Source organism: Peromyscus maniculatus, chromosome 3, assembly GCF_049852395.1.
Source record: "Peromyscus maniculatus bairdii isolate BWxNUB_F1_BW_parent chromosome 3, HU_Pman_BW_mat_3.1, whole genome shotgun sequence".
In the NCBI taxonomy this organism is placed as follows: Eukaryota; Metazoa; Chordata; class Mammalia; order Rodentia; family Cricetidae; genus Peromyscus; species Peromyscus maniculatus.
In genome coordinates this window covers 69,257,657-69,277,177 of record NC_134854.1, presented here as the reverse complement: position 1 = coordinate 69,277,177, position 19,521 = coordinate 69,257,657, and the positions used below count along the sequence as shown (strand labels likewise).

The window sequence follows — 19,521 nt, the reverse complement described above, 5'->3', positions numbered from 1 at the left end:
CTGGTCATCTTCAGCCTGTGTCACTTGCTAATGCTCCAAGCGGGAGGGAGGTGGCAGAGCCTGCCCTGGCGGGCCGGCAGGACTCGTGGTAGTGGAGTTCCCTTGTGCTCGTCTTACTTCATTGCAATCTTAATAACTGTCCCACAGAGTCAATGGTTTCTCTCCAGAGTCCTGTCAGATTTTTTTTGGACTCACTGCCTGCCTTTCTCAGGTAAGCATGGTTATTATCTATGACGGTTCTGAGCGCTCATGCGCTTGGACCTGTGACCTGTTTGTTAACCAGTTCCCTAGAATTCTTGTGCTAAACGGACTATATTTGATAATCAACTTCTAGCACACTTACCATTGTCTAACTATAAAATATACATACATATGTAATTTAAAGAAATACAGATATTTAAAACTTGAATATGAAAAATAACTAATTGAAATTAGAAGATGACAAAATTCACTCAGCTTTGTAGTCTTAGGGATTTTCATATAGATGAACTAAAAGAAAAAGATAACAACCTTAGCAGATGACTCTAAGGAATGGATTCAGCTTATATTAGCTCATCAAGCCATTTGCTATAGTTTTTAGTCAGATGAACACTTTAATAACGAGATAAGAATTTTTGCTTAATTGTATTTGTAATGATGCATTTAGTCCTGGTGAGGATGCAGGGGACTTACTGCTCACTGTGGGCAAAGTCAGTGTAACTCTTTGAGAAGGTTTAGCATTATCAAGAACTGTGTAATACTCCCAGTGTTGAGAAGCTTGGAAATGAGGGTGGCCATGCACATGTTATCTATGGGAGGGCAAAGTCAGAAACAGGCGGCTAGAGGGAGGTGCTTAAGAACCCTATCTAATACACTTACAGAATAGTTTAGATAATTGATGTTTTATAGAAGTGTGTAAAGTTGGGTCATGATATTAGTGGAAAGATTTAATATAACAGATGCACAGCATTACAGCAACCAGGGAAAACAGGAAATGGAGGAACTGAATGTTGATGGTGGTTCATTTTGGGTCCTGAGAGAGGTGGGTATTGTTTTAAAGTACATCCTTAGTAGTTGTGTCCTGTTCTAACCGCAGCTGACAAAAGCTGGAGCTATAACAGCAATCACAAAGTCAGGGCTATACTCTTTAAACAGTGTGCCAAAATTAGGGACTTAGGCGGGAGATGGTGCAGTTCACAGTGGTCCCACTGTCTGTCCTCGGGTGCTTGTGATGGCAGGTCTGAGGGGCTGGCCTGTCATCCTCTCTTCAGGCCTCTGAGAAAGGAGCAGAGCGGGGTGCTTGTGAACTGGGGAGGCCTTGGCCTTTTTTTCCTCTTCCCTCAGCCTTGCCCAGGCAGGTTGGGAACCAGGGCGTGTTGGGTTACCATTGTTAGGTTGTTGGCTAGACTTAACCTTTAACACATGATGTTGCCAGTCTGAGTGACCCCTCCTTTGTCCAGGCAATGAGTAAGTAAGTTTCTCTGGAGTTCTTGTTTTTTTCTGTTGTATAAATTCTAGAAATTCTGGGGAATTATAGAGGCTTCTTTGTGTTCTGCTGCATCAGTTTGATGTAGATCATTAAAGCCACCCCTTTATTTCTTTGCACAGGAATCTGTTGAGATTTGTATTTTTTTTTTACTTTATTTTTTAGTGCTTCCCCCCTCCTCCATCTGTATATGTGTATATTTACATGAGGATAGTCTTAAATTTTGGTTAATGTACAAACTTGTAAATGCTGGGGGTTCTGGGTATATGCGGCTTCTATTATTTTCTGTACAGTCTGTGTGTTTTCCAGATTCATATTCAACATCAGACGAATGGGAAGTGAGGCTATATTACCATGTCTCCATCTCTACCTAGCACCATATGCTTGCTTCATCTGCAGTGCGTCTCACTTCCCTACTCTGACATCCATTGGGCTTCTGGGGTCCATAGGCATTGCCTCTGCCAGAAGGGGTTCAGACTCTGAGAAAGGGAGAAGGCCGGGCTGAGTTGGGGTGGGGAGGACAGAGATGTGAGGTTCAGTAGATTTGACTTGGGGAAACAAGAAAGCCAAAAGTATGCTAATATAAGATGATTACAGGTCTTTTTGGGGGGCGGGGTACACGTTCCAAGACAGGGTTTCTCTGTGTAGCTCTGGCTGTCCTGGAACTCACTCAACAGACCAGGCTGGCCTTGAACTCAGAGATTCACCTGCCTCTGCCTCCCAAGTGCTGGGATAAAAGTGTGTGCTGCCACTGCCTGGCTGATTAAAGGGTTTTAAGTGAGCTAATTAGATATTATTAAATATTAACCTGAGTTGGGTGTGAGAAAACACTTTTAGTCTTAGACTAGTAGTTAACGTATAACAACAGTAGTAGTAGTAGTAGATGTAATAAGTGACATTTAACGTCTAAAATGTAGCACACATGCCATGCTTTGTTTGAAAGGTGAAGACAGGTCCAGGTGTGACTGTGCTTTAGAAAGGAGGGTATTAGTTTGACTTAGAGGGGAGGCACACACACTTTGACAGAGTGTGACCTGAGTGGGCCTGGAGTGGAGCAGATTGAAGGAAGCCATGTTGGTGTGCTCGGTGCTGGGGGAAAGCGGGGCTAGGTGGCCAAGGGAGGTCAGGGGAGACTAGGAGATAGCTCCTTGAGTTTGGGCTTGGGAAAGAAGCCCTTACTGTTTTAGCTACATAGTTAATTTTGGATTATAAACATTTACATTAGAAAGTTTGGAGAATGAGATTAAAGTGGCAGATTAGTTCTAGGAAATTTTGTCTGGGAGCTGTGGGCATGATGGGGGTCAGCATGGACATTAGAATTTTACACCTGTGGAGAACAGAGATGAAGACTGGGATCCGAGTTCATAGATGGAGCATGGACTCTAGCAGTGGTGAGAAACTCAAAGGTTCCAGGGCCTGTCGGTTATGTGGTGTGAGGTCAGTGCCTTTGCCAAAGTTAAGAGCCAGAGCAGTCGTGTCTTCCGGCCAGAGGCCTGGGGCATGCTGATGGGAAATGAAGTAGAGCTTGGTGTGTAAGGGATGAGAGTATGCTGGTGTGCAGTGGGATTTGGGGCATCCGTGAGCAGTCTACATGGAACGACTTGGAGGACCCATGGCATGATGGGAGTTCTTCAGCATAGGGGAGAGGCAGCAGGGGCCTGAGAGACCCTTGGGTAGGGCATGTAGTTAAAGGATTGAACGTACTTGGAGAGGGTATTGGACAGGCAAGGTGCTGGTTAGGAGCAGTCGGAGGAGTGGATTGGATGCTACTGTTTTTGTTTGTATTCCTAGGAACAGCTGCTTTCTGGGCAATGGATCAGCATGAGTCTGTAATGATGGTTGTGTGTGGTTGCGTGTGCTCCTTCAGTCTAGTTCTATGGCCCAGTATCAGGAGAGAAAAGATGGCAAGGTTAATAAGCCAAGGCCCTGAAGCTCAGGAGCTACACAGACCTCAAGTGGTCTTGGGATCTGGGCTGTGGACACCTAGGGTGGTCAGCCTGGGGAATGGGAGGATACCCATGGAAAGTAATGAGGGATCTGGGCTGTGGCCAGAGCATGCCTGTCCAGACACGGAGAGGTGGGTGTGTCATTTGTGGGGCTGTGGAGGCAGAGTTTTTTCTGGGGACCAATCTCAAAGTCATGATAGTATCATACATCCTTTAGCAAGTTCATTGAGTAGGAAAAACCAAATTCAGAAACAGTAGATCTTTATGGATCTCTTAATGCATGTCTGTCTGTCTCATTAGTCACTTACTGAACTTAGTTGAAAACCCAGTGTGTTTTCACTGGGAGGTAAAAACACTTTTTGTTTTGTTTCTGAGACAGGGTCTCACCGTGTAGTCCTGGAATTCGCTGTATAAATAAATCAGGCTGGCCTCGAACTCTCAGAGAGTCCAACACTACTCCTGACACAAACACTGCAACTATCAGCTTACAGTGTACACTGGGAACTTACAGTGTGCACTGGGAACTTACAGTGTGCACTGGGAACTTACAGTGTGCACTGGGAACACTGATATTTATTTTATGGTTGCTAAAGAATGTTAATTTGCTTTACGCTGTGTTAACAAATACGTACAAAGTGAAGCTCAGGGACTTGGGGTACACATTAATTACAGTATAACTCGTCCCTCAGGAAATGAACAGCTAGACACAGGGAGGAATGCAGTGCGCTGTAACAGGTGTAGGGGCAGCACAAGGAGCTGTCCTCATGGTTAGGCTCTGCTCTGCGTGCAGACCGCCACAAGGCCTGGGACGCCTTCAGCAATGACTGCATGAGCCCGTGCACACACTCAGGCATGGCCCCCTGAGCAGGACCTGACTCCGTAGGTCTCTGTCTTCATACTGGCGTGTTGGAGAAGAGCTAGTATTCCTCTCTGGAGTCTTCCAGGGAGAGATGGGGAAGAGGGCTCCCGCCTGCAGAAACTATCTCCTTGCTGCTGATCTTATTGTAGGCAGAGAGCTCTGTAGTGTGCTGGGTAGGTCTTGGAGAGGAAGTCAGGAGCCTGATGGAGAGTCTGGCCAGGTGCGACCCAGATTGAGAGGCTGCAAAGTGGATATCTGTACGGTTCCCTGTCCATCACATTTCTTGAGTGTACTGGGCCCTGTGAGAGGTAGCAGATCAGCTTAAGGCTTACATTATATGGGGACCTTAGTGTTTAGTAAGGAGTGTTATCTGGCTGAGGAGGGGAGCATGGAAGCTGGAATCAAGGGCTTTCCTCTTTGTGTGTGTGTGGACCAGTTTAAGACAGAGTCCAAACATACAGTCCAGTTTAACTTCAAGTTTTCTGGGTAGCTAAGTGTGGTTTGAATGAGAATGACCTTTGTAGGCTCATATCTTTGAATATTTGGTTCTTAGTTGGTGGAACTGTTTGGGAAGGATTAGAAAGTGTGTCCTTTTTTGGAGGAGATGTGTGACTGGGGATGGGGCTTTGCGGTTTCAGGAGCCCATCCAGGTCCTGTCTCTTTCTGCCTCGTGCTTGTGGATCAGATGTGAGCTCTCAGCTACTGCTTCAGTGCCATGCCTGCCTGCTGCCATGCTCCCCACTATGATAGTCATGGACTCACCCTCTGAAAGATTAAGCAAGTTCCCAATTCAATGCTGCCTCGATCATGGTGTCTCTTCATAGCAGTAAAATAAGACACTAAAAATGGCCTTGAATTTCTGTCTCCATTTCCCAGATATGGGAGTTGCAGGCGTGCACCACCATGCCTGACTGAGAGGAGTGCCAGTCGGTAGTACAGGGGGCAAGGCTTTGGGAGTCGGGGAATTCTGCAGTGGGAGGGCAGTGGGACAGGAAAGCAGATTGTGGGAGTGTGGTGAGTGCTCAGAGGAGTGAGTGATGGCGGGAGCGGGCTTGGCACAGAGGTGCTTTAGTGTGTTAAGATGACAGTGGCTGGCACAGGAGCCAGGCAGGCCAAGCTGCCGTGGTGCCATGCTGCAGAGCTGGGATTCAGCCTGACACGGAGGAGCCAACATGACTCAGAAAGATGCCTTTTAAAAAAGAAAAGCACTTTTCCCCATTTAAAGAGATTGCTTTTGAAAATTTGGAGATGACAGAAAAGTGTAAAAGTGAAAATAAAAGAACCCGCATTTCTTTTGGCCAGGAGGTGACAGTCGCTAGTGTGTAGGTGTGGAGTCCAGTCTCCCTGCTGCAGAGGTCTGAGCTGCTGTGGGTGTTTGCAGTACTCAGTTCCAGGGTGCTCTGAGTTGACGGGCTGGTTGTCAGAGAGAGTGATCCAGTCCTGGGTGTGCGCCCTGCCTGGTGTGTGTGCCTGGGGCAGGATGTGCACAGGGAAGGTCAGTTACTGTAGCTGGTAAAGCGGCCGGTCCTTTCCGACATGGCCGCTCAAGTGGTAAGGCTGCTTCTAAATGAGGTTTCCGCACTCATTTTAAATAGAGGTTGCATGGTGAGTCATTGGATCAGTCTTCTGTCGGGTAATTGAACCTCATTGTGCAAGTGCTGCCAGAGCCCACTGATGGAGTAGCCTGGTCAGGTACTGATTGAAAATGACTTCAGAAAGCTCACATGTAGTCAGCAGTGTGGGATACAGAACAGCTTCCAGGAGTGGCTGTCCATAGATCCATGGGAGGTACTGCTGGCATTAAGAAGTCAGCTGTTTATCAGTTCTGTAAGCACATGTAGAGACAGACCCAGGCTTCATTAACACCCATAGTCTTCATTTATAACACGCTTATCCAGAAAAGGTTCCTGTGCCTATGCGATTGTCTTAAGGTGAATGTGCGTTACATTTCTTAAGTGTTTCTTTTGCCTTTCAGACTAAATTTGATCCTTTAAAAGTTAGTTTGTCCTTTCCCAGAGGTCCTGCCTCAGAGAAGCAGCTGGCACTGTGTGTAGAGTTGGGCCTGGGCTGACACACTGGGGTGTCAGGTGCCAGTGTTCACAGTTCCCAAATGTCCCTGGGGTTGATGGCAAGTTCTATGTGCCACGGTTGTAGTCAGGTTTGTCTGAGAGGCATGTGTCAGTTTCTGCACATGGAGGGCAGGCGGTGGTGGCCGCAGGGCAGAGTGCTCCGAAGTGTCAGGACTGTGGCTTCTGCGCCTGCTTCAGGCTTTTCCCATGGAATGTTTGTTTTCTCTCTGGCTTCCCACCCACTGTATTTTTATCCTGTAATTTTATACTTGTCATAATTAGTATTTGTTAACTAATTCTGAAGGAGTTCTTTGTAACTGTGATTTCAAAGTTTTATGATTAATTTTTTTTTGAGAGGGTCAGGTGTCAAAGGACGGTCTTTGCAGTTGATTCTCTTGCTTTTACGTGGGTCCCTGGGTTAAACTTAGGCCATCAGGCTTGCATGGCAAGTGCTTTGCCCAGGAAGCCATCTTACTGGCCTCTGAGAATATAAGTGGGATGTTTGAACATTTTCAGAAATGATGGAAAATGGAATCTTTCTGCCCTTTTTATTTTTATTTATTTATTTATTTTGTATCATTTTTTTTTTTTAATCGACCAAAATCCTCCATTCAGCCTTTGGGGTGTAGATGGAATTTTAAAAAGATTCATTGCTTTTATTTTATGTGTGTGTGGGTTTTGCCTGCATGTATGTCTGTGTCTGCACCACATGTGTGCAGTGCCCAGGGATCCCAGAAGAGTGTGTTGGGTTCCCTGGAACTGGAGTTACAGATAGTAGTGAGCTGCCATGCGGGTGCTGGGAATTGAACCCTGGTCCACTGGAAGAACAGTCAGTGTACTTAATTAGTGAGCCATCTCTCCAGCCATGGATGGCAATTTTTAAAGATTATTTTGTGGTGTTTGGGATCTAGACCAAGGCCTTGTATATGTAAGGCAAGCTCTACCACCCAGCTGCTTCCCCAGCCTAGCATGGTACTAAGTTTGGCTCAGTTGGTGACATGGCAAAAGGCTTCTTATCTGTGAAGCTGCTGGTGTGGCAGGATGGCCGAGTGCTGCTCGTACTTTATTAGCAGCATCCTCTGGCCAGCTGACTGAGGGAGCCCTCTGCTGAACGCACGCATTGTGTGGACATGGCTGTGTGATGAAGTGGGAATGGAGAAACGGCGGAATGTGTGCTGAAGTTGTGTTTCTCGTTTTCTGCAGGTGTCGTCTGAGGACAGAAGTGCCCTGTGGGCCTTGATTACTTTCCACGGGGGCAATTGCCAGCTGAACCTCAACAAGAAGTGCACACATTTGATTGTTCCAGAGCCAAAGGGGGTAAGCACTTCAAATGCACCATCCTCTTATGTCACACACACACACACACACACACACACACACACACACATCAAGTGTTTTTAAAAACACTCTTTGCGTGGCCGGGTGGTGGTGGCGGCGGCGGCGGCAGCCGCCGCGGCGCACGCCTTTAATCCCAGCACTTGGGAGGCAGAGCCAGGCGGATCTCTGTGAGTTCGAGGCCAGCTTGGGCTACCAAGTGAGTCCCAGAAAAGACGCAAAGCTACACAGAGAAACCCTGTCTTGAAAGACCCAAAAAAAAAAAAAAAAAAAAAAAAAAAGACACTCTTTGCAATGACTAGATTCTGTTTGCAAAAGCTGCTCATATCAGTTTCTGCCATAAAAGATGTGAGATTATAAGTTACGAGTTTAAGAGGAAGTACATGAATAGGGTGGGTTTGTCAAGCGTTAAGTCTTTGAATTTACTTCAGCCTGTAATACTTATTTACTTACTCATTGATTACCTGGAGGCTGGAGAGAGGGCTCGAGAAGCACACTTGGGGTTCTTCCAGAGGACCTGGGTTTGGGTGTTGGGTTCCCACAGCACACTGGGCAGTCAGCAGGGGATGGGCAGATTCCTACCTTCTGGTGTTGACGCTGATGCTGCACAGTCTGCTCTGGGCTGTGGTGAGTGCTGGCCTCTCATGCTTGAGGCCCTAGGTCCCTCCGCAGCAGCGGGGAGGAGGTAATCCAAAAGGAAGGTCCTAGCATTCTAGTGTGCATCTCAGCCTAGGAGAACACTCACGGAGAAACGCAGGCATCTGGTACCTGCTCCTGGAGCAGCGGCGCTGTTTGCCCTCCCGATGTGCGCGTGTGTTGAGAACAAAGCAGCTGAACCAGCTCCCTTGTTAGCTGTGGCCCTTCACCATTGTGATCCCAGCCCTGCTCATGGTCCTTTACTTAGCTGTTGTTTTCTTTGTTTGTTGAGACAGGGTCTCGAACTCATTATTGTGAGAAATTCCTTTTTTTTTTTCCTGTGAAAGGCCCACCAAGGACCCATGTTGCATAAATCTCCTCCATCTCCTAAAACTTGTATGTAATGGAATTCAAATCCACCCCCACCCCCCTGTATAGTCCTGGCTATCCTGGAACTCACTATGTAGACCAGAATAACCTCAGACTCAGAGGTCCACCAGCATCTAGCTCCCAAGTGCTGGGGCTAAAGGCTGCTGCACTACACCTGACTAGGAATCTAAATCTTTTAATCCTCCTGTAAAACTTGTTTACACAGAATCCCTGCTGCATTTTCAGGATTTGGTGCCCATCCTGTACCCTATCTTAACATATCCTTTGAGCTACCTTCCAAAGTAGCCAGTTGGGAGTAGACTTTTTTTTTTTTTTTTTTTTTGGTTTTTCAAGACAGGGTTTCTCTGTATAGCTTTGCGCCTTTCCTGGAACTCACTCTGTAGACCAGGCTGGCCTCGAACTCACAGAGATCCATCTGCCTCTGCCTCCCGAGTGCTGGGATTAATGGTGTGCACCACCACCGCCCGGCGGGAGTAGACTTTGAGGTGAAACCTCGACCAGTAAGGAGTAACCTGTTCTACAGAGCCTGGCCTTCTAAGGCCTGGAAACATTCTTCATCCAGCTGTGTTCCTGCCCCAGCCTGGTGCTGTCCTTGCTCCACCATAAACTGCAGCTGTGGGTGTGTGTTCTCTGGAAGCATGTGGGCATTAGTTTTGGTGCTGTTTGTTGGCCAGAGAGAAGCAAATGGGTGTGATTTGACTGAACAGTGCTTGCACCCTTTTTTTTTAAACCACTTTTATTACTTTTGATTGTCCAGGAAGCTCCACAGGAGGCAGGCCCTTACCTCTTCCTTCCATTCTTTGCTCTTTTCTCATAACTGCCTGCCTGTCTGCCCTCCTCACTAGGCAGTCAGTCACTCCCACTGTGTCCTAGTCACAGCCTTCCTGGGAGGCGTTCCCAAGACCTGCTCCTGTCAGTTCTTTACTAATGTGCCCGAGTTTCTTTTTTGTAGCTGCAAGAAAATACTCTAGCAAAAGCAGCTGAAAGGAGAAGCTCTATCGTGGCAGGGAGGTGACAGCGACAGGAGCCCGAAGGGAGCTAGTGGCATATCCACGATCAGAAGGGAGCGATGCATGCAAATGCATGCCAGCAGTCAGCTTGCCCTCCCCGTCACACTGTCTAGGATTCTCTGTTTGGACATCATCTGCCCACAATTACTAGGCCTTCCCATATCAGTTAATAGAATCAAGAGAATCTCACAGAAGTGCCCAGAGGCCTGCCTCCTAGGTGCCAAGTTGGCAGTTAATATTAACATCACACCTTGTCACTTAGTGCTGGTTTTAAGTTTTATTCTTACTGTATGTTTAACTTACTTTTTTTGGGGGGGGGGTCGGGTGGAGGGACAGCCACACCTCGGTGACCATTCTTATAGTATTGTCTTGAAGGCACTTGCCCAAAGTTCCCTTAGTGAATGTCAGCCTGTTTTGGACAGACAGCTCTGTGAAAAGAAAGCATTTGTGTATATAAATAGATTTCAGGTCTCCACTTTATCATTTTCCATAAGATTTCTAGTTCTCTGTATGTACTTAAAACCCGTCACCTGTAAAGTTCATTTAAAGCAATCTTGGGTGCTTCCTGCTTCAGTCAACAGCCCCATCCTGTGGCACCCCTGACAGACAGCTCTAGCCCACAGGTGCAGTCGTGGGTTTTGCCTCTGGGTAGCGGCCGCGACAGCAGCAGCTCTGTATCCGTCCCACTAAAACTCCCTCCTCGAATACATGATTACAGGATGAGAGGAGAGCTTCATTGAGTGTGTTTATGCTTCACTTTTAGGAGAAATACGAGCGTGCTGTCAAGAGGGCGAGTATCAAGATTGTCACCCCTGACTGGGTCCTGGACTGTGTGTCTGAGAAGAGCAGGAAGGATGAGGCCTTCTACCATCCGCGTCTGATCATCTATGAGGAGGAAGAGGAGGAGGAGGAGGAGGAAGAGGGAGACAACGAAGAGCAGGACTCTCAGAACGAGGGCAGCACCGAGGAGAAGTCGAGTGCGGCCAGCTCTCCAGAAGCCTCTCCTGCTGACCAGCCGTTCTCTCCCAAGCCCAGGGCCGAGGTGTCTAAAGGGGAGTTGATGTTCGATGACTCTTCTGATTCATCCCCTGAAAAGCAGGAGCGGAGCTTGAACTGGGCCCCTGCTGAAGCTCCACCCCTCACCACGGCCCAGCGCAGGCTGCCTCAGGGAAAAGGGCCAGGACTTATTAACCTGTGTGCCAATGTCCCACCTGTCCCCGGGGACATCCTGCCTCCTGACATTCGGGGTAACTTGATGGCTGCTGGACAAAACCTCCAGAGTTCCGAGCGATCAGAAATGCTAGGGACCTGGAGCCCAGCTGTCCGGACGTTGCGAAACATCACGAACAACGCCGACATCCAGCAGATCAGCCGACCATCCAATGTTGCGCACGTAAGTCTCAGGAAGCTGAAGACTGCATTCAAGACTGGGATTTTGTGACCCTTCAGATCAGGTTACTTATGAGTCCCATCTTTGTGGGAACTTCTTTACGGTCATGTTAAACAGGCATGAACCAGATGGTGACATTTGAGCCAGTGGGGAACAAATACCTGCCAGTGGCCTTATGGCCTGGTAGTGTGTCATTTGTGTCACCCGGGAGTGAACTCAGTGGGTTTCTAAAGACTCCTCTCTTCGTATGTTGTCCTGCTGGTGCATGTTACTGTGTATTTCAGTGTCGAAGTCTGCCGTCAGACTGATGGCAGGAAGAGTCTTACGAAGGAGGTGATGTCAGTCAGGCTTGAATTAAAGGTTGTGGAGAGAACTGGGGACACAGCTCTGGGTGAAAGCCCCAAGCCGGCACGGATTTGCTGTCCTGAGAACATGATACGAAGTGAGCTGAGTGGTGTGAGAAAGCCATGAGAGACAGACAAGGAGCTTGCCATGTGGCCATGGGAAGAATGTGCACTTTCTTCATGGGCAGCATCCAGGATTGGAGTAGGAGTGTGCTGACGTCTGTCAGGTGGATGAAGAGTTATAAAGGGTGGGGGTAGGTGGGAAGGAAGTGGGAAAGCTCCACAAGAGGCTAGAAGAAGGTGCTAGAGAAGATCCTGGTCAGTGAGCAGAGATTGTACTGCATTGAAAGAGCTGCAGGTATGATACCTGGAGACCTTTCAGGTGGTGTGTGAGAAGAACGGTGTGGGCAGGGAGACATCTGATAAGTAGGGAGGTGAGTGGGTGGGTTCAACCACACACAGTGCTCTCCAGCTTTGGAGCAGATGAGACTGTGCATGAGGTAGGAGGAAGCAGGAGCGATCCGGGTCGTGCTGGGAGCAGCTGGGCATGGGCATCCAGAAGCCCTCCTCTTCAAGAGCTGCTCTGGTGGCTTCTCTGCTGGGGCAGATTTGTCCTTTTTTGTTTTCTCTTTAACAGTTTTCAGCTGTGGGAACAACCTGAGGCAGGACCCAGTGCCATTTGAGGTGGGCATAGGGAACTCTGAATGGCCTGGGTGTGAAGTGGTGTTAAGAGTCATTTCGCTGGATGACAGTTATGTGGTGAGGGCTTTACGAAAACCTCTGTCGGTCAGAGATGCTTAGAAAACCATGCCTGTAACTTGAGCCGTGAATACTGATGGTTGGGATTCTAGAGACAGTGGAGGGGTGGGGTCCAGATCTAGGTGACTCCATTCTTTAGGTGTTGGCAAGAGAAAAGCAGCTGCTGAGGCGAGATTGATGGAAGAGAGTTATCTGGGTCTGAGGAGAATGGGAGGCTGCACGGTGGTTGATTCAGAGACCAGAAGGCAGTACTGCTGGGCATGGCCAGCACTAGTTTAGGTTGGCAACTTCGGCTTTGATGCGACCTGGGACCTAAGAGGGAGCTCAGGCGGGACAGAGGGAAGATGAGGGCCCAGCTGGAGCCCTGTGGAGAGAATGATTCCAGTGTGGACAGGCAAGTGGTTATGGACAGAGCCTGGACTGTGACCTTTGGAGATGTCACAGTAACAGGTACATTTTGTCTTGGTCAAAATAGTAAAATGCATTTGCCCAGATTCCAGGATTTTCCTACAGGCCGGAGTTCAGGCTTGTTTGGGGTGGTGGTAGTTTGGTAAAGCTGACCGGGTCGGGGCTGGAGAGATGGCGAAGTGGTTAAGAGCATTGGCTGCTCTTCCAGAGGACCTGGGTTTGAGTCCCAGTACTCACGTGGCACTCCATACTAGGGGAGCTGCTACCACTTTTGGCCTCAGTAGCCACTGCACGCACATGTTCACAGGCATACATGCAGGCAAAACAACTGATCGTGTAAGAGAAAAATAAGTGAATCTTAATAAACAAACAAAAACTCGAGCCCAGTGTTCCAGAAGCTGTAGCCACCTTTAGGAATGAAGTCTCTGGTGGCCTAAGATCCCACTACTTCCTGCTTGACTGCCCCCGTCCCTTCCCAGATGTCAAGTGACTGTTCATGAGGTGCATGCCTTGATGACTGACCATAGCTCTTCAGTGTGTCTAGGAAGGCGTGGAGGTGAGGGGGCCCCAGATCTGACAAACCAGGCGTGTCTACTTGTGGGTAGTGTGAGGTAAGGACTGCTAGCCTGCACAGAAAGGGGGGCCCCAGCCCGAGGACGGAGGGCGCACCACCCTGCCTTCCTGCATACCAGTGTCCAGGAGGCAGGAGCTGTGTGGCCTCCCAGCCACCAAGTAGGACTGGGCTTAGGAGAAGAGCAGTGGAGGACAGCGAGAAGGGTGTTGGGAAGCCAGTGGGTTTGGGAACATTGGAAGCGAGGGGTGTTATGGTCAGTAGGCTGGAGGCAATGAGAGTGGACATTTCTGACTCAGGGCATGAGAGGTGGCGACACCACCAGGAGGGAAGATTAGAAGGTTATCGGGTCCAGGGGACTTGCCCCATAAACACTTGGAAATGTTGACTAAAAAGATCTCAGAGCTGGTGGGAGAGGTGTGAGGCTTGTGGCTGCTCAAGAGTCTGCATCCCTCCCTCCCTTCCATGAGAAGTTCTGAGTGGCAACCATGCATCAATATTGAAGGCATGGGCATCCATCCCCCTCTGCTTTGGACTAGTGATTAACCCCCTAGTGACTGACTAGAGCTGGTCAGTTACTATACTCCTGCTGTCTGTGTTCACATACATGCGGGTCTAAGTGTGGGGATTCCTGAGTGTTTGGATTTAGACATAGACAGATGTCTGAAAGGAACTGAGGGCCGTGGACTGCTCTGACACTGTCCTGCAGTGGTACTGGCTCCACTGGAGCCAGCTCAGCCAGCAACAGCAAAGGTAGGTTATGGTCACTGTGGCGCTTCCCGAGTCCCCACCACTGTGGACAGAAAATGAATTGCAGAACGTTAGACAAGGGAGACTTAGTTTGATTTTGATCAAGGTGGAAGGGTTAAAGGTGCCTGTCAAACTCCTGTTTGATGGCAAGTATGTCCTGGCTAGGGCTTGTGTGGTATGTCAGAATGCTGTTTATATTCTAGCAGGAACTCGGGTAATGCAGTTTGAAGGAGTGGAGATTCAAAGTTGCTGTCTGTTTGGAATTGCTGCTTGCAGGTGGCATGGTCACATGGTCAAGTCCTTGGGACTCTTTCCCTTGGGTTCCTCAGGTTGCTGCCTTCTCAGCTTGGGGCAGATGAGATGGGAGGGTGGTGTGAGCACAGCAGAGCTCTGGTGGTTGTCCCCACCACTGATGTAGAGGCCCCCCCATGCTAGTGGCTCTTCTCAGGCTGAGCCATGGCAGGGGAACATTGCAGCCTTTGCTTCTAGGCCCAGGGCAGAAACAGCCCCGTCATGCCCTTCTCCTGCCGTCCTTTTTTGTTCTTGGTGTTGTTTTTTTGTTTTTTGTTTTTTGTTTTTTTTTTTAGACAGATTTCTCTGTGTAGTCCTGGATGCCTGGAACTCACTCTGCAGACCAGGCTAGCCTTGAACTCAGAAATCCGCCTGCCTCTGCCTCCGAAGCACTGGGATTAAAGGTGTGTGCCACCACCACTGGGCTTCTTTTCTTTTACCATATGACCTCCCCACATAGACATCAAAGTCTGCTGCATCTGCTGATCTCTCAGAACCAGGAGTTGTCGGGGGGGGGGGGGGTGCTCCTTGATGCAGATTTCCCCCATGCCTGTCCTGGCAGCTGCTCTTGTGTTGTGGGGCATCTCTTCTGGGGTCATTTCGGGTGGGGTTGATAGTGCAGGGGCAGCAGTGTGCCAGATGGCTGCTTCGGCCTGTTCATGGGGCAGGCGGTCTCTGTATTTGTCCATCTGTTGCTTGTTTGAGGAAGGATAGTCAGTAGCTATAATGATTTCTTAGGATGGCAGAACATTGTCTTTTTTAAAAAAAAAATTCTTTAAAGACATTTATTAAACAGCTGTACATTCTAAGCACTGTTCTTAGTGCTGGCGTATATCTGTATATGAAACAAAAGAAAGATTGCTTTTTTTTTTTTTTTTTTTTTTTTTTTTTGGTTTTTTCGAGACAGGGTTTCTCTGTGTAGCTTTGCGCCTTTCCTGGAGCTCACTTGGTAGCCCAGGCTGGCCTCGAACTCACAAAGATCCGCCTGGCTCTGCCTCCCGAGTGCTGGGATTAAAGGCGTGCGCCACCACGCCCGGCTGAAAGATTGCTTTTATGAGCCCAGTTTTTATTTTTTTGAAAATTTCCCTTTTCCTTTCCTCTCTCCAAACCTCTCATGTACCCTTCCTTGCCCTCTTTCAGATCCATGACTTCTTTTCCATTAATTGTTATTATGTATCTGTGTGTGTGTGTGTGTGTGTGTGTGTGTGTGTGTGTGTGTGTGTGTGCGCGCGCGCACGCGCGCGCCACTCCTAATACATAAACAGAGCCTGCCTAGTCTGTGCCTTACTCATTGTATATGCTTTTAGGACTGACCGTTTGGTGTGGGATAAGCAATTGGTGAGCTCTTCTGGGGAAGCCTGCTGCTCTCAGCTCTCCTCAGTTGCCTCTCGCTCGTTCTGTAGAGTGGAGGCCTTGTGAGCTTCCCCTATCCCAAAGCTATGGGACTCTTCAGGAGTGTGTGTGTCATCCTTGTGCAGGGACCATGCTAATCATCTCTGTAGCATTCCAGTTTTAATATTTGGGCTGCAGAAGTGATCACCATTTGCTTAAAACAGTCTTTGTTTGTATGTGTGTGTTCATACGTGTGTGGGGGCGTGCCTCTACCACACTGTTCATGTGGGGGTCAAAGTAAGCAAGACTGTCTGGCTTGCCTTCCACTGTGTTGAGACAAGGTCTCTTGTTCACTGCTGGGTAGCTACCCTGAGCTTCCTTACATCCCCAATCTGCCTCCCTTCTCCCTGTAGGAGCATTAAGATGCCAGGTGCCTGGCTCTTAGGTGAGTTCTGGAGAACTGACCAAAGGATGTCAGGTTGGCATGGCCCATTCTCCAGCACCTCCCTCCTCTTAATAATAATGCTATTATTATTTGAGAATACTGAATTGTGTAGCTCAGGCTAGCCTTGAACTCCCTGTGCAGCCAGGGCTGACCTGATCTTGTCTCCACATCCCAAGTCTGGAATTACAGGTCCGTACCAGCAAGTCCAACTAACATTTGCCTTTAAGCATGCCTTTTGTTAGAGTCCGTTTGCCCCTCCTCTGTGTCCCTTGCCCTGCCCAGGGACGGTACGGCTAGGGAGAATGGGGACTGTGCTGCACATAGCTGTGGTCTGAGTTGCTGTGGTGGTGAGAGCTTGTGTTCCCTGCCTTATCTGAGTGGAGGTGATTCCTAGAAGCAGGAAGAGGTAGAACATGGCTGCACCTGTGATGAGGTTGGAGCCGAGGCTGCCATTTCCAGAGCACTCTCTGGTTAGTCAGCAGCAAAGCATGGTGTGGAGGGAAGGGTTGCCCTGGAGAGTGGCACATGCCCAGTCTGCGCAGGACCAAATCCTGCCACTTGTTTGTTTGCTGCCCTGTGTGTTAATCAGGGCCCCAGTGTATGTGTGTGAGGGGTGGGGGTGGATCAAAGACAATTTGGGGGAATCAGTTCTCTATTTGCACAGTGGGTTCCAGGGCTTAAACTCTGGTTGCCAGGCTTTGGTAAGCAAGCTCTTCACCTGCTGAGCATTTTGAAGCTACAGTGTTTGTTAGTCCATTTTCTGTTTTTTAATTCAGCGTCCTGCTCTCTGGATGTTGAATACAAAGTACATGTGAGAGCCGTGTGGTGTTGCTGTCTGGTCTCTGTTATGTAGCGGTTTGGCGTATCAGCTGCGTGGATGCACTGTTACTTGTCTGGGAGCGTGTAGTGCTTTTCAGCAATTATTGGTAGTGACTTGGCCCTCCTTTTGTTTTTTAGATCTTACAGTCCCTTTCAGCACCCACAAAAAACCTAGAGCAGCAGGTGGCGCATGGCCAACAGGGACACCCCACTGCCAGTGCTGTGCTATTTGGCCAGTCTAAAGGCGCTCCCGAGACACACATGTTGCAACAGCACCATCCTCCCCAGCAGCCACCTCAGCAACACCCAGTCCTGCATCTTCAGCCCCAGATCATGCAGCTCCAGCAGCAGCAGCAGCAACAACAACAGCAACAGCAACAGCCACAGCCTTACCCCCAGCCGCCATCACATCAGTTCCCTCAGCAAGTCCATCAGCATCAGTTTTCTCAGCAGCAGCTCCAGTTTCCACAGCAACCATTACACCCTCAGCAGCTGCATCGCCCTCAACAGCAGCTGCAGTCATTTCAGCAGCAGCATGCCCTGCAGCAGCAGCTCCATCAGCTGCAGCAGCAGCAGCTCCAGCAACACCAGTTAGCACAGCTCCAGCAGCAGCAACAGCAGCAACAGCAGCAGCAGCAGCAACAGCACAACCTTCTCCAGCAGCAGCACCAGCAGCAGCAGCTCCATCGCCTGCATCAGCAGCAACAGCAGCAACAACAACAGCAGCAGCAGCAGCAGCAGCAGATGCAGAATCAAGCAACACACTTGAGCCAAACATCCCAGGCACTACAGCACCAGGTTCCACCCCAGCAGCCCCTGCAGCTGCCCCTGCAGCCCCCACCTCAGCAGCAGCAGCAGCAGCAGCAGCAGCAGCAGCAGCTTTTTGGACATGATCCGGCAGTGGAGAGTTAGTACTGGTTCCTATTTTCCCATAAGTTACAAGCTTGCATAAGTGCTCCCAGAGTATGGCACCTATCAATAATTGTCGCCCATGGAGTGTGAGTCTCATACTTCTCAAGCAGGTGTTACAATGAGATAATTAGGGTTCTTTGTACTTCACACACTGCAGTGAAGGTCAGTGTTCACAGAGTATCCAGGCTGCCTCAGGAGAAATGCTGAGGATTTAGTGCTTAGACCCGAATTATGTCCTGTTTTTAATGATCTGGTTTTGTATGTAGATTATTAGTATATTTGTAGCAACATTTCAAGTGTAGTTAGATTATGGATTCAAACTAAACATCAAAATGCACTTTTTATGTTCACGTCTGTTACTCTAGTTCCAGAAGAAGGCTTCTTGCTAGGATGTGTGTTTGCAATTGCGGACTATCCAGAGCAGATGTCGGATAAGCAGCTGCTGGCCACCTGGAAAAGGGTGAGCTGGGGAAGCCGGGGGCTGTGTGCTTGAGGGGTGCAGGCTGGTTGCTTGGTTGGATGGCATCATGCACCAAGTTCTCTGTGTGTACTCTGGTATGATGGGTGCCGTCATGAATGCTGCCCTCTGGAGAGGTGCCCATCCCTTTCTGGGCTTTTGTCACTTAGGTACTAGATGGAATGTTGGGCGAAATTCCTTCAGGGGTAATGGCTACTTGTAACTGGTGTAATTGTGGAATGCTAGTCCATATATTTATTTACTCATTGTTTATTCATTATTTTATGGATGCCTTTAAAGAAAAGGAAAAGTTTGGAAAGTCTTTCTTAAAATCATGCTTCAAATCAAAATGGAACACACACACACACACACACACACACACACACACACACACACACACACACACACACACACCCTTAGCTATTTTTATATTTACTCAGTTTTCTGAGTTTAGAATAGAAACATACCTTGAGTGTTATTCACTATAAGCATTCTTTCCTGGTGCTTAGACCTCTGCTAGGTGCCAGTGCCGCAAGACTGGGTAATGTTGAATTGGCAGAGGCTGGGCAAGCCAGTAGGACAGAGGTAGGCATTGTGGTGGTGTGGGAAGGTCTGGGACATGCAGGAGCCTGGAAAAGGGGCCTGAGCCCAAGGTTGGACAGGACTTGTTAGAGCTATTGGAGGTGATCGTGAGACTGTCCGTGGGAGGAATTAGGGCAGGACTAGGGGGAGATGATCCAGACAGAACAGCCTAATGAAGGTGGACCTGTGACACTGATGGGGACTGCCATCAAGTCTAGTCCTAGGCAGCTCTTGAGTCAGGGAGCGCAAAGACAAGGCTTGTCTTTCAGTACTTTATTAGGTACTATGATAGTGGAATTTGGATTTTTCTTACAAGCTGTGTAGAAAAGAGGTAAGTGGAGTTATTAGATTCTGTGTTATGTGGTAAGGAGACTTTGGGCTCATTAGGCGGGTGAGTGGCGGGCCAGTCAGGAGAGGATGAGGTATGAGGATAGGGCTGGGGAGCCAGAGGGTATCCAGGGGCTGCAGTGGCCAAAAAGTGGGGAGAATTGGGAGCTGTGGAATAGGGTATTGAGAAGCTTCATGAAAGGTAGAATCAGAATCAAAGATCATGAAACAGGAAGCGTGGAGTTTCATATGCTTGTTTGAGGCAGGGTCTCTCCAGAAGCTGTCCTTGAACTCTAAAGATGACCTTGAACAGCTGAACTTATTGCAGCCACTTGGGATTACAAGCATGTGTACCACACTCAGTTTCTGGGGTGCTGGGGACTGAGCCCAAGGCCTCTTGTGTGTTAGACAAGCTTTGCCAGCT

The 19,521-nt window shown here is 48.7% G+C and overlaps 1 protein-coding gene and 1 non-coding gene across 5 annotated transcripts in view; one reads left to right on the top strand and one right to left on the bottom strand.

The window, feature by feature from the left end:
• Paxip1 (PAX interacting protein 1) overlaps positions 1-19,521 on the top strand; it is a 48,589-nt gene that overhangs the window by 10,182 nt on the left and 18,886 nt on the right. For all 4 annotated transcript variants that reach the window (XM_006994541.4, XM_076566706.1, XM_076566705.1 and 1 more), the window contains exons 4-8: positions 148-211; positions 7,543-7,656; positions 10,474-11,103; positions 16,958-17,726; positions 18,097-18,191. In XM_006994541.4, coding sequence (XP_006994603.2) covers positions 148-211; positions 7,543-7,656; positions 10,474-11,103; positions 16,958-17,726; positions 18,097-18,191 — 1,672 coding nt within the window. The remainder of the gene's footprint in view (positions 1-147; positions 212-7,542; positions 7,657-10,473; positions 11,104-16,957; positions 17,727-18,096; positions 18,192-19,521) is intronic.
• On the bottom strand, positions 15,657-15,763 carry LOC121828385 (U6 spliceosomal RNA). The gene has a single exon (XR_006070870.1). It is a non-coding gene; the product is annotated as a U6 spliceosomal RNA (small nuclear RNA).